The 13,082-nt window shown below is 33.1% G+C and overlaps 1 protein-coding gene across 2 annotated transcripts in view; it reads left to right on the forward strand.

Annotated features, from left to right (window-relative positions):
* The window catches only part of LOC128164245 (kiSS-1 receptor-like), a 63,595-nt gene extending 51,185 nt beyond the window's left edge, over positions 1–12,410 (forward strand). For both annotated transcript variants that reach the window (XM_052828014.1, XM_052828016.1), the window contains 3 exons: positions 7,459–7,594; positions 8,104–8,333; positions 10,600–12,410. In XM_052828014.1, the coding sequence (XP_052683974.1) occupies positions 7,459–7,594; positions 8,104–8,333; positions 10,600–11,025 (792 nt within the window). In that variant the 3' untranslated portion in view covers positions 11,026–12,410. The remainder of the gene's footprint in view (positions 1–7,458; positions 7,595–8,103; positions 8,334–10,599) is intronic.
* Positions 12,411–13,082: the final 672 nt, after the last annotated feature.

A 13,082-nucleotide genomic window follows, 5' to 3' on the forward strand; every position in this document is an offset into this window, starting at 1 on the left:
ATAGCTAGGCTGCTTTAAACCAGGTACTATATAGTAATTCCAGTTTCATAGCATGCTTCAAGATTAAATGTAATGGGGGACTGGTGTTAGACAAAGATGGAATCTCTCTCTCCGAACACCGCAGCAGCTTAAACAATATCAGATTCATCCCAAGCCTTTCTGAGTAACATATTCATTATACCAAACTGTTCAAATCAGATTTGGTTTTTTTTACTATTAGAATTCGTGCATTTCACTAAAACAGATAAATGCAGAGGTTGTGTGCAATTAATACAATAATACGGTAGATTATAACAACAGATCGCCTACGTTTGGCGACTGCTTCTACAGGTATTTCATCTGATACCCCATATCACTAAGATTGACTTTATTTAATGAACCGATCAATATTATCTTTGGAACTTTTTGCCTCCAAGAAGACATATAAATGAACGTTTTTACAATTAGAGATTTTCATGAATAATATTGTTAAAGACAACAAACAATGAAGAATATGCATTTATTTCAGTTAATCATATGAATTTGAACCTGTCAGAAAAATTGAACCCTTGTATAAGTTATTAAAAACTTCGTAAACGTAATCTCAGTGGGTACGATTCTAAATGTGTACTTTACCATGGAAGCACCGTTTGCAAACAGTTAAAGCTTGAATGATTTTAAAACAATAATCGCTAAGATATAAAAGGGACCAGGGGGATTTTTTTATAACTGGTTCATCAAGCAATGTTCGGTATCACTGTCGTTGTAAAACCAATCTGATACAAATCTCTATCTTTGTAATTTAGTCGTACAAATTACTTCTAGCCATTATTCACGTGCGTTAAGGCGGGAGATCTAGTTAAAAGGACCACAGACAATGCTTTGTATCATTAAATATCCCATCGACTGCCAAAGCCATTGGAGACTCAATTAATTATTGAAGTAAGGGCTAGATCCACATCGTCATATAAATGAAATATCAATTGTATCAAAACAATGGGTAAAAACAACAACCGGAAATGACCTATGATTCACAGAAATGTCTCGATTAACAGTTGATTAGTATATGTTTTGATATATCAGCGCTTATTCCCTGTGTAACTTGCATGTTACAAATATAATCAGCTGTCTCTTCACGTTTTTATGTTGTAAACCTTTCTTAATCCCTTGTGCAAATTTTTGTAACAATTTCGACTAAATCTCGTTCGAGTTCACGCTACAAAAAGTACATGCTTGTGCAAATTTTCGTAACTATTATCAGTTAATTTTGGTTGTTGTAAAACTACCTAATATTGCAACAAAATGTTCGTTTACGTAGTAGTTACCCAAATTAATATGTTGGTTATGTGCAGATGTCAGATGGGCGTGGTCATAATGACACAAAGAAGCGTGGCTCCCGAGTGTCGTAATGACCACGCCCATCGGGTATCTGCACATAATCAACAATATTATATGTGGTAAGTTACTTGTACCATAGTTTACGATTATTCATTATATCTTATTATTCAATGATATTACAGGTTTACTTTATCGACTTTGAGTTTTAGCAAAAGTCATTTTTCTAAATCTACACACAATGAATTTTAAAGGAAAAACATAAATGGTTATGTCCTTTTTATTTCAATGTAAAATTTTAAAGCTAGTCTTGTGTAATGTTTGTGCTTTGTTTCTAAATATTAAAATCAAATTAATTACTTTTTAAGCATAATAGTCTTCAAATTCATTTGAGTAAACGATAGAAATGAATTTTATTAGAAGAAATATTTATGGACAAATTACAGATGGATTTGGAAAATACCAAGGCATGATGAATATGCATCGCCAATTTATAGTGGTATTGTTTGCAGTGTGGCAACACCAATACTTATTACTTGTAAAGATTTTTTGAAAGGGAAAATCCCAGGTGGTTTGATTTACATAAATCAGTTAGGACCTGTGAACAGTTTGGAGGATTTTGTTTTCTCTCTATTTAAAAGTGTTAGGAGTAGACCTTTGGGATCTTATTTTATTCTTAGGCAGAGTATTGAATGTGCATATTCATGATTCATACAGATTGTAAGTCAATTTAACCATAAAAACGTGTGACATGCAATTGGGTTATAAGAAAGTGTGCCTCAACTGTGAACCGAAAATGCAAATGTGCTTGATGAACCTTTGGACGACAATTAATATATAGCAATAAGAAAACCAATGATTAAGATTAAAATTAAGAAAAAAATTGTTTATGAATATGTGTGGGAAGCATTTTGATTTTTTTTATTCCATAGTTTTTGTTTACTATAGTTGAATATATAATTAGATTTTAGAGTTCCTGGTTATTTTATTACATGTAGTTCAAGGATAGTTAGACAAATGTACTACATGTATGAAAGCGTTGGTAATGGTCTTAAACTTTGATATTTCCATTTTACTTTTTTTTAAATAGTTTTTTTTGTAGTATCAAGTTTACATTTATTGGTATACTCTATCGGCCGTATGTATATGAAAAAGTTAGGCATTGTTTTATTTATAATATAAATTTCTCTTTTGAGACTCTCATTTATTCATTATGTTAAATTGCTATAATACTAATCACAGTTACATTAAACACCTAGCAAAATATCTTTTGTTAAGTACATTCAGAGTGATGATATCTATATTGATCGATATTAAAATACAAGAACTAATAGAACAAGAAATATGTTTTCAAAAAAAGATCGATTTTTCGCCACTGCTTTCACCTTCATTTGTCAAAATGTTGAGAATTTTCAACATGGCATCTTCTTCAACCCCGACCAAGATGGAGAGAGTAGTGTTTGTGCCAGTGGTTTATGACGATGAAAAGACATCTACAAGGTGAACACACTGTTCATTGATTATAGAATCGTCAGCCAAGTAACAGCTGTTTGTACGACGACAGTTTCCTTTAATTATTGAATAGCTCTGCAGCGGAATATTGTAAGCCCATGTTAGAGATAATCAATTTGCTTGTGGATTCCATCTCTGCGTACCGTCGTTAGGGCCTGCGTATGAGATTTGATTGCCTCCCGTTGTGTTTAAATTTCGATCTATAACAATTTGTTTCTGCAGTATTATATAATGTTTAACAGAGATCAATATTAACTTTGTTCTATAAATTGTTCATTTCCTGTTATACAGATTAGGCATACTATTTGAAGGTGAAGTTAACGAAACTCAAATGATTAGATGCGATCTCGATGTTAACAACGACTAGGTATACTTTACGGTTTCAAACGGATAAGATACAATCCTGAAAAAATATTTAAAACTTTATAAAGCCAAATTTCCAAACAAAATTTTATTATAAATGATTCAACTGCAATTGTCAGTCATTGTTTTTCAAAATAGTTCTCCCTTTTCAAATATGCAAGATCAAAGTATTGTAGGAGAACACCTTCCTTTAAACGCGTTATTAAGTAACACCCAAATTTCTGTAATTATGAATCAAATTATCAGGAAAAATCTATTTTAAGACCTCCATGTTTTTGCAATGCATCGTCTTATTTTAAAACCGATTTCACACGTTAAAGTAAACATCAATGTAAAAGTGTTAACGATACAATAAACAACACATAGAAAAGGCTGCTTTTTAACATCATACATGTACCTAATTAAGATCTAAGATTACCAACTGACCAATTTTATTATCCTATGCCTCAGCTCATTAAAAGATAACAAAATTGTAAAACGAGCAATAAATTTTCATAACAATTTAAAGGTTTTTGTGACCTTTATATAAGGATATGAAAATACGAAGATGCCTATTTACTGTAGCAATCATTGGATTGGATTTCTTGAAAATAAATTTTAAGTCACCTCTTTTTGAAAACTACAAGACCACCCATTACCATTTTTGATTTGAAGCATCTCTAGGATAAGAGGAATATAAATTATAAAATTTATGACTATACCACCAAAGGGGTCTCTTTGGCGGGGTCAAATAAGCTAAATTGGGTCCAAGTTTCAAGAATCTCCTTTTATATTCCCTCACATGTGGGCATAAAACTAAACCCATGGTAATGATGTCATTGAAGCCCTCAACAAAATTGTGACATTCATTACACCTTGGTAAGGGGTTCAGGCCTCAGAACGATATGGTTCCTGGGTTCAGGGGTTTATTGTCCTTGTGTATGGCCAATATGACCACCTATTGAAAATTTATTGAATTTTATAATATTTTCTTCGGTACTTCTGTACTTTCACAGTCGTGGGAGATAAACTAAATGTATTAATATTATGTACTTAAATTGAGCTCACAATGAAAAATGAGACCCTCTGACAAGTCAATCTTAGGGCTATGGTACTCAGGTGACCGTTAAGACCTGGTCTCTTGTTCAAAATTTTTATATATTTCTATGTTAAATTTTGAGCCTCTTTTGGATTCCAGTGTCAGTCCGGGGTCACGGTTTTTACGATTTATAATCTACACTATTTTAAGATGCTCATATATTTATCCCACAGGTTGTAATGTAGCATTATAGTGCTTGAAAAGAACATTTTTAAATATTTCCCTACCTATTTTTCTGTTAAATTTTGAACCCTTTTTGGATACTAAATATCAGTCCGGGGTCTTGATTTTAACAGTTTAGAAAGAACACTATCTTAGGATGCTTGCAAAATAATAACACGAATTGTAGCATTATAGATCTTGAGAAGAAGGTGTTTAAACATATTTCTTATATATTTCTATATTTAACTTTGAACCCCTCTTTAGACCCTAGTAATGGTCCACTAATCACGGTTGAACAAGATAAAATCTTCACTATATATACAAGCTTTTACGTAAATATTGGTATTTCTGATGCAACGTTTATTGAGAAGAAGATTTTGAAACATTTTACCTATATATTTAATGTCTGATTTTTAACCCCTCTTTAGTCCCAATTATTGGTCCGTGGGTCACTGTTATAACAATTTAAAATCTGTACTACTTGAGGGTGTTTGCATAGTAATATCACACACTGAAGCTTTGTAGCTCTTGAAAGAAATTGTTAAACGTATTCCCTATATCCCTAGAATTAGATCGGGGGAGGGGGTATCAGCTTTAAAATTTTAGAATCTTCCCTACAACAACAAGATCTAATGTAAATAATGGCATGTTTGGCGGAATAGTTATTGAGATGAAAATTTTTAAAACATTTTAGCTATATATTTCAGTGTTAAACTTTGATCCCTTCTTTCGGCCCTAACATTAGTCTAGGGGTCAAGGTTTTCAGCAATTTGAAATATATACTATTTGAGGGTGTTCGCGTAATAATATCACACATTGTAGTTCTTACGAAAAATATTCTAAACATTTTCCCTATATATTTCTATGTTAAACTTTTGTAAATATTATTCTTGGTGAAGTGGGTCTTGGGAAGATTTTTATACATTTTCTCTTTATATTTCTCTATTAAACTTTGAACCCCTCTTGGAGCCCTAAATATTGGTCCGGCATAAAGGGTACGCAAACACAACAATACATACTAGAACTTCTCAAATGTAACCATTGTTTATGATGTAGAAATGTCAGAAAGTATAAACGTAAACGCATTTAAGGTGGAATGGGGCACCTGTCGATATTAATATGGATAAAATGATATAATAATCAAAATTAATTTTTCAACAACAATTTAACAATATTTGACAAAAATATGTTTTAAAAATTTTTGGAAAAGTAAAATCTATATAAGTCCCAGCGGGATTCAACATCTTAGACTCAAAAATATGACATTCAATAAAAATTATTGTTAAACAAGATGTAATTATAATCGGGGCGATTATAAAGGCTCCCAAACGAACGAGGCCATCATTGGGAGTTGGGTCAAACTTTAAAGACAAAAAGATTTGATTATTTTTATTTCTGAAGTTTCATGATGTTCCCCAGGACCCAAGGAACAAGAATAAATATATAATATATAAGGGGTGGGGATCTTAACCACTTTCAAGATATTTGGGCACTTCCTGTTTGAGGGGAGTCAGGACCACCTCCGGGGCCAATGACCTACATACCATTTGATGCCCCTTGACACAAGGAACAAGAATATATATGGTTTAGGGGTGGGGATTTCAACTGTTTTCAAGTTATTTGTGCACTTCCTGTTTGAGGGGGGTCAGGGCCACCCCCGGGGCCCATTACCTACATACCATGTGATTCACCTTAACACAAGGAACAAGAATATATATGGTTTAGGGGTGGGGATTTTGACCGTTTTTAAGATATTCGGGCACTTCCTGTTTGAGGGGGTCAGGACCGCCCCCGGGACCAATAACCTACATACCATTTGATTCACCTGAACACATGGAACAAGAATATAGATGGTTTATGGGTCAGAATTGTAACAGTTTCTGAGATATATGGTCATTTCCAATTCCTGGGGTTGGGGATGACCCCAGGGGTCAGATCTAATAAACCCTATACATGTATATTGCATGTAACAGTCAATATATGATGCTGAAAACCCTATATTATTACCTTTGCCCATTTTTAAGTTATAACCATTTACAATTGAGTTTACAATTTTTCCATAAGGTTCAATGTTAGACCCCCCAGAAAACTCCGTTTGGGAGACTTAATTATCGAAATCGGTTTATCATAATTGAAAATGCTAATAAATTATTTTCTAACAAACGAATAGAAAATTCACTATCTTTCAAAGTGTTTCAGGACGAATCCATTGAGCCATGCGACTTCATTTTCTTTTTAAAATGATTGGAAAATCATATTTTGTCATCTCTCCATCTTTTTCAAGCCGCATATTCTATTTACTAAATATGCAATCAACACATTTCAAATTCATGGGAAGAAGATCAAAGAGACATCAAAATCGTTGAAAAACAGCTTTATATAAGTAGGATTTTGGATCGATTGTGTTGTGTTGCTATATTCAGACCCATATTATGGTAAAACCAAATGGATTTAGAAAATTGTTTTTACTAATTCACATGTCCAAACCAGATAACGATTGTATTTCAAAAATTGCACAAATAATAGATGAAATTTTCACTATTCACGTGCACCCATATTCCCGTCGAATTACTAGTAACATCTTTTGGGCCCATTTTCATAAAGAAAATCCAAGCTTTTAATGTGTTATGAAGAAAGATTTTATTTCACAAAGCTATTAAAAGGATATTTAAGATATATCCCTACCATAACATAAATATTAGAGAAATATATTCTTTGGGAGAATATGTAGAAAGCATGTTTTGAAAAAGAAATGTAGAAGCCTAACAAACAAATTTTAGTTGTTGGCAGAACCCTATTCCTTATATGAATAATAGTGTTTAAAGTTTAATTTAGCATTGAAATATTTTAATTTGAAGAAAAGCTCTTTCAAGTAAGTGATGGATTTGATTTGCAAAATTTAAGTACACGTATGTTTATTAAGACGTTTGAAAATCAGAATACGCCTTTCACAATTATTTCTATCGCAGCCCCTGTGGGTCATACATGTTCTCAATGTGGCTCTTAGATATGTTTCTCTTCCTTACTAGGTCACGGTCCATGCCACCTGCCTGACATTGATGGCTATGACGATAGACAGGTACCAGGCAATCGTGTATCCCATCCAGTCCATGAACTGGAGGAATACCAGGGCATCGACTTTTGTTTGTCTTGGCGTCTGGAGTGGTAAGGGTTAAGTTAACTTTTAATGCTGGGTTAATTTTATCAATTTCATAGAAAGGTCTGCTTCTTTAAGTCAAGGATAAAAACTTTTTTATGCTTTTAAATGCAATGAAAAGACGAGGCGGTCGCCATATAGTAAACGTAACAGTCTAAAATGTGAAAAAAGTTACACTGGCACAACAACTATTGGTGTCAGGATGTAATCACTTATAATCAACATTTCGTCCTCCATATATGACATTCTGTTTAAAAGAATTCAGTAAATAAAGAAGCGTCTTTTTCTAAAGGCAACGCTACTTTTCGTTATTTATAAATTGATCGTTTAGAGAAGCAAGCAAACTAATAAAGCTGGTGTGATTTTCATTTCATTCAATAGCAAAATGTGAAAATGATTGTGTATATCATTGAAAAGGAATGGTATTGTCAAACAGTCAATCATCAATCTTATATACTAACTTAGTTAAAGTAAAAGTGATGGATAACAAAGCATGAAATACTGTTTTTTTTAACAGTTTCCATTCTGCTGTCTCTGCCGTTTGCAATTTTCCACAAAGAGATGCAGGATCGAGAGAATACTACAATTTGTGGACCCGACTGGCCAAGCCAATCTATCGACAAGGGTGCTACCCTCGCTGTAGTTATGACATCATACGTTATTCCTCTGGCTGCAATCATCGCTTGTTATTCCAGAATATTGCTTCATCTTTGGAGAGGTGGTTCAAATCGCAACAGTAGGCAAACGGTGAGTAATTAAACACCTTACCTGCACAAGAAAGTCATTTCAATATTCACTTTAAAAAAGGCATTAAGCCAGAGAATTTTGACGTTTAAAGTCAAGCCTCTCTCTCTCTTCGAGACATATGCAGCCGTAATTGGTTGGTCTAAAGAAAATTAATGACTCTTTGTTAGCTGTGTCATTGCGGAGACATGCGTGGTCAGTTTTGGTTAACCTTACATGTGATCAGTGCCAACATTATATATTTATTGTATGATTATTATGAAAATATAAAGATTTTTTTCCTCATGAAAAATCATATTTCCCGAGGGCACCCCGGGGGAAATATTATTTAATCATTTAAATTAATCATTAGAATTAATCATTTAATTACATCATACACTCATCCTCGGAATGGAATGAAATGAAATTCAAGGGGGTTGGAGATGGTGAAAAATATGACGATGACAGGGAAATGAAGTTTCATTGCCCCGACACTTAATTGTCTAGAACCAATCAGATGTTGCGTTTTATAGAATAATCATATCTTGGGGTGTTATATTATACTTGTAGCATATCGTCAGATACCTAAAATGTAAGATACCTCCAAACAAATGAGATCTGTACCATTTAAAAAATTTACATTTCTATTGTCTTTGTCTGTTATGACAGTAAGAATCGATTAAGTAAATAATGAATAGTACAATTCATTTCATCAATGCCTAGTTTAATATATTGAATCGTACAATTGCTGAAGAAGAAGGAGAAAAGTATTTCCTGCAGGAATTTTATTCAGACAGGTAGTAATTCCTACAGGAAATTAGGATTTCCTATCGGATTTTAAAATCTTATGGGAGTTCGGTAGGGAATTCCAAATATCCTGTAGGAAAATTGTTTTTCCTATGGGAATAATTATTTTCCTGTATTATGAGATGATCAAATAGGGTCGGGCGTGATCGAATCTATCATAAAGCCTTCCGGGTTTTACTGGATTTGATCACACCAGCCATATTAAACACCTCATTATACCCAAAATATAAGTATTAAGGAATCATTCTTTGAATATTATGAGATGATCAAATACGGTCGGGAGTGATCGAATCTATCATAAAAGCCTTTCGAGGTTTATTGTATTTGATCACCTAGTAATACTCAAGGAATTATCTCTTTCAGCATCGGGATAACTATGTCAACACGCTATGGTGGCATATTTCTGCCCCTACATTCAAGATAAATGTCAACATGCATTATAATGCATGATAATTATGCAACATGCAGGGTAATTATTTCTACATGCAAGATAATTATGTTGACATGAAAGTTACAGATCGTTTTTAAGAATTTGATTGTTATATGGATAAAATGACTTACTAATGGCGTACTCTGACATCATAGATGCATGATTCAACATTATAATGACAACATGCGACTTATTTATGGTGACATGCAAAATGATTATGAAGATATGCAACATATTTATGCGACTTATTCATGTCAACTTCCTAGTTAATTATGTTAGCATGCAATTTATATATGTTGAGATACGAGTTTATTTTGTCGACATGCGACTTATTTTTGTCAACACTCGAGTTGATTACAGGTATAACACTGTACCGGATAACTAGTACTTGCCAGTGCACCCGCTTGAGCTACAATTTCGTAAAAATCCATATATACCAAAAAATAGACCATTGTCTAGAGAGTATATAATCATTTTTGTTTTTAGTGTGTTTTACCTGACAATAAAATATTTATCTTCAATTCGCATGTCAACATAAAAATCTCGCATGTTGACATTAATTTTTTCCATGTTAACCTAAATGACTTGCGTGTTCATTGGCTTTTTGTTGAAACTAAATGACACACCCAAAATGGCCAAATGAGTACTTTGTACAGGGAAATATTCGCCCCGTTTTATTTTCGCTTCTTTCCCTTTCGTTGTCAGCGGACGAATTTAACCCTGGGCGAATTCCAATGTCTCAGATTATCTCTCTTTCAACAAAACCTTGTTTGGGCGAATTCAAGACGGAGAGAAACCCTTCGCATATGATGAAGGACGAAACGAAAAAAAATGGGGAAAATAACCCTTTATACAGAATTGTTGTATTGAACATAAACATACGGGGGTTATGATTTGATTAACTGATTTATTCTGAATCTACTTTCATGTAATCGGGGTCCAAGTATTTATAATTTGTCTCAAACTTTCAAACATAAAGAGATTCTTTTAAATCAAAAGTATATTCGAGGAAAGCATTGATGTTCTAAAATCAATTGCATTATATCTTCACAGGCTGATGCGAATGGTACAGTTCCCCTTCGAAGTGCAGGACAGCTGCGGAGAAAGAAACGCGTCACAAGAATGGTGGCCATTGTCATTCTGTTGTTCGCTTGGTGTTGGCTTCCAATTCAATTTTTTACCTTATGGTATAAATTTGACCCAAACTTTCCTCAAATCCTCGCTTTACTTAAGTTCAAAATATTTGCTCACACGCTGTCGTACGCCAACTCTTGTGTAAACCCATTCGTGTACGCATTTATGAACGAAGGTGTTCGTAAAGCTTTCAAGAAAAAGTTTCCTTCTGCGAGCATTTTTTGCCACTGTTTCAAAAAACCAAAGATGACAAACCCAGAGACGAGCACGATGATTGACAAGGCAGTGATGACGACACGGGGTGGGGGAGTGGAAAGCATGGCGACCACACATTGTTCTCTGTGATTTACACATGTGTAAATGTGTAATTGTCATTTTAGGAAAAAGAAAAGTATAGGTGTTGTCTTCTTGATATGGAATTAAGAAAAAACGGATTTATCTCAACAGTTTAACGATCGGAAGTGTAGGCCACAGTGTCGCATGCTCAAAGAACAAACACAGTAGTTTCATTGGAAATGACGTTTTAGTACGACATCCAACATTTATTTTAAACATTAAAAATTTCTCACGTATTTCATAGTAATGTATCTAGAGCTGTCCGGGGAGAGTTGACAACTGTTTATCATAATCTTTACCCCAGTTTAAAAATTGTCTACGTCTCGTTATTAAATACTTTTCAGATACTGGTTGAATCGGTTAAATGGAATCGATCAATGCATGCCTCTTGTACAGGTAGCAGTAATGGTAATTTTTGTCTTAATCAAGAATGAGTGGATTTCATTAATTTGGAGACGCACGTTCAAGTATAATTTTTAGAAGCTGCTTTATCAGATTTTTAGATTTTTAAAACGATTGCATGCGCGCCAGCTCTTATTGGGAAAGCAATTGAAAATGAAAAGCCTTATATGCATTTTTTTTTCACCAGAAATCGATATCCATGCGTCAAAGGAAGTTTGATTAGTTGGTTGTACTTATACACAGTGATGCTAATCTGTAGTAGGATTCTTCTGAGCAATTATAGTGTTCTTGATTGCAGTTTGAAGAAAATAATGACGTAAGAAGAACGGTATATTCACAAGCTGTTATCTACAATCATCAGTCCAATTAACTGTGTTTCTGTTAAATCATTAAACAAAATATTTTCTTGTAATTATACTATTTTCTCGGCAACATATTGATTAAAAGTAAATCATTACCTATTTTCATTTACATGGAACTCAATGATACCAATGAATTATACCTTGCAAAATATTTACAACATTTATTTCATTTTTTTTCTTATGAATCCGCGGCATTCTTATTCTCTCTCTCTCCCCCTCCCTCTCTCCCTCTCTCTCTCTCTCTCTCTCTCTCTCTCTCTCTCTCTCTCTCTCTCTCTCTCTCTCTCTCTCTCTCTCTCTCTGAGGCTCAATTGATCAAACAATTCATCACCGGGTCCCAACTGTTGTGTTGTTTGTTTGATAGAGTTCGCAATAAGATTGAGAAAGATGAGAAATTCATAGAGAATCATTTTTCAATAAAAATTGGTATTTCTTTTATCAATCTTTCCTTAGGTAGGTAGTGTTAAACAGTCATAACACGTATAAGTTTAACTTCATTTACTTGATAAACTTATAGGGTTTTTCATGGGAAAATGCCATAGAAAATAATTGTATATTATGATATTGTTATGTTTCATTGAAAAATGTCCGAATTTACAATGTAATTATTATATGTGTATTCATATATATATATATATATATATATATATATATATATATATATATATATATATATATATATATATATATATATATATATATTTCAGATGTATAGCTACTATAAAAAGTATAAAGATACACTATATCTGATTAATATATTTATTGTCCGATGTATTGTAACTGTGTTCATTATTTAATTTTTTAGGCTTATAAAACTATTGTTATTTACATCAATGAGTCATTGAATATTGCACCAATTCCATTAATGAAATAAACAGATGTTTAAATATATATTTTAGCTCTAATTAGTTTATGTTTTTGTCAAATTTAACCAGATTTGGTTACTGACCGCATATTTAGAAAGACCATAAAACCCTTTATCAAAAATGTTAAATCCAGGACCCCAGGGTAAAGTATGGTGTTTGACTCCAGGTTGGAGCCAGATGGTCTTATGGTGTTTTTTTTTGTGAACAAAGGTTGAGCTGTACACAGTATATAAATTATATCAGGATATAATGATCACTCTCTCACACACTCACTTTTCTCATCCCATATTGTTATTACCGTCTTCCTTGGAAGACGGTATAAAGAGTTGAAATAATTTACAGTCTCCGGGTTGTTCACTTCCTCTCCTTTGTGATTGGTTGAAAATACATGATGTGAAAATTTACATTTATTTCATTGGTTAAAATACTGTTCGGC

This window comes from Crassostrea angulata, chromosome 9 (assembly GCF_025612915.1).
Source record: "Crassostrea angulata isolate pt1a10 chromosome 9, ASM2561291v2, whole genome shotgun sequence".
Taxonomy (NCBI): Eukaryota; Metazoa; Mollusca; class Bivalvia; order Ostreida; family Ostreidae; genus Magallana; species Magallana angulata.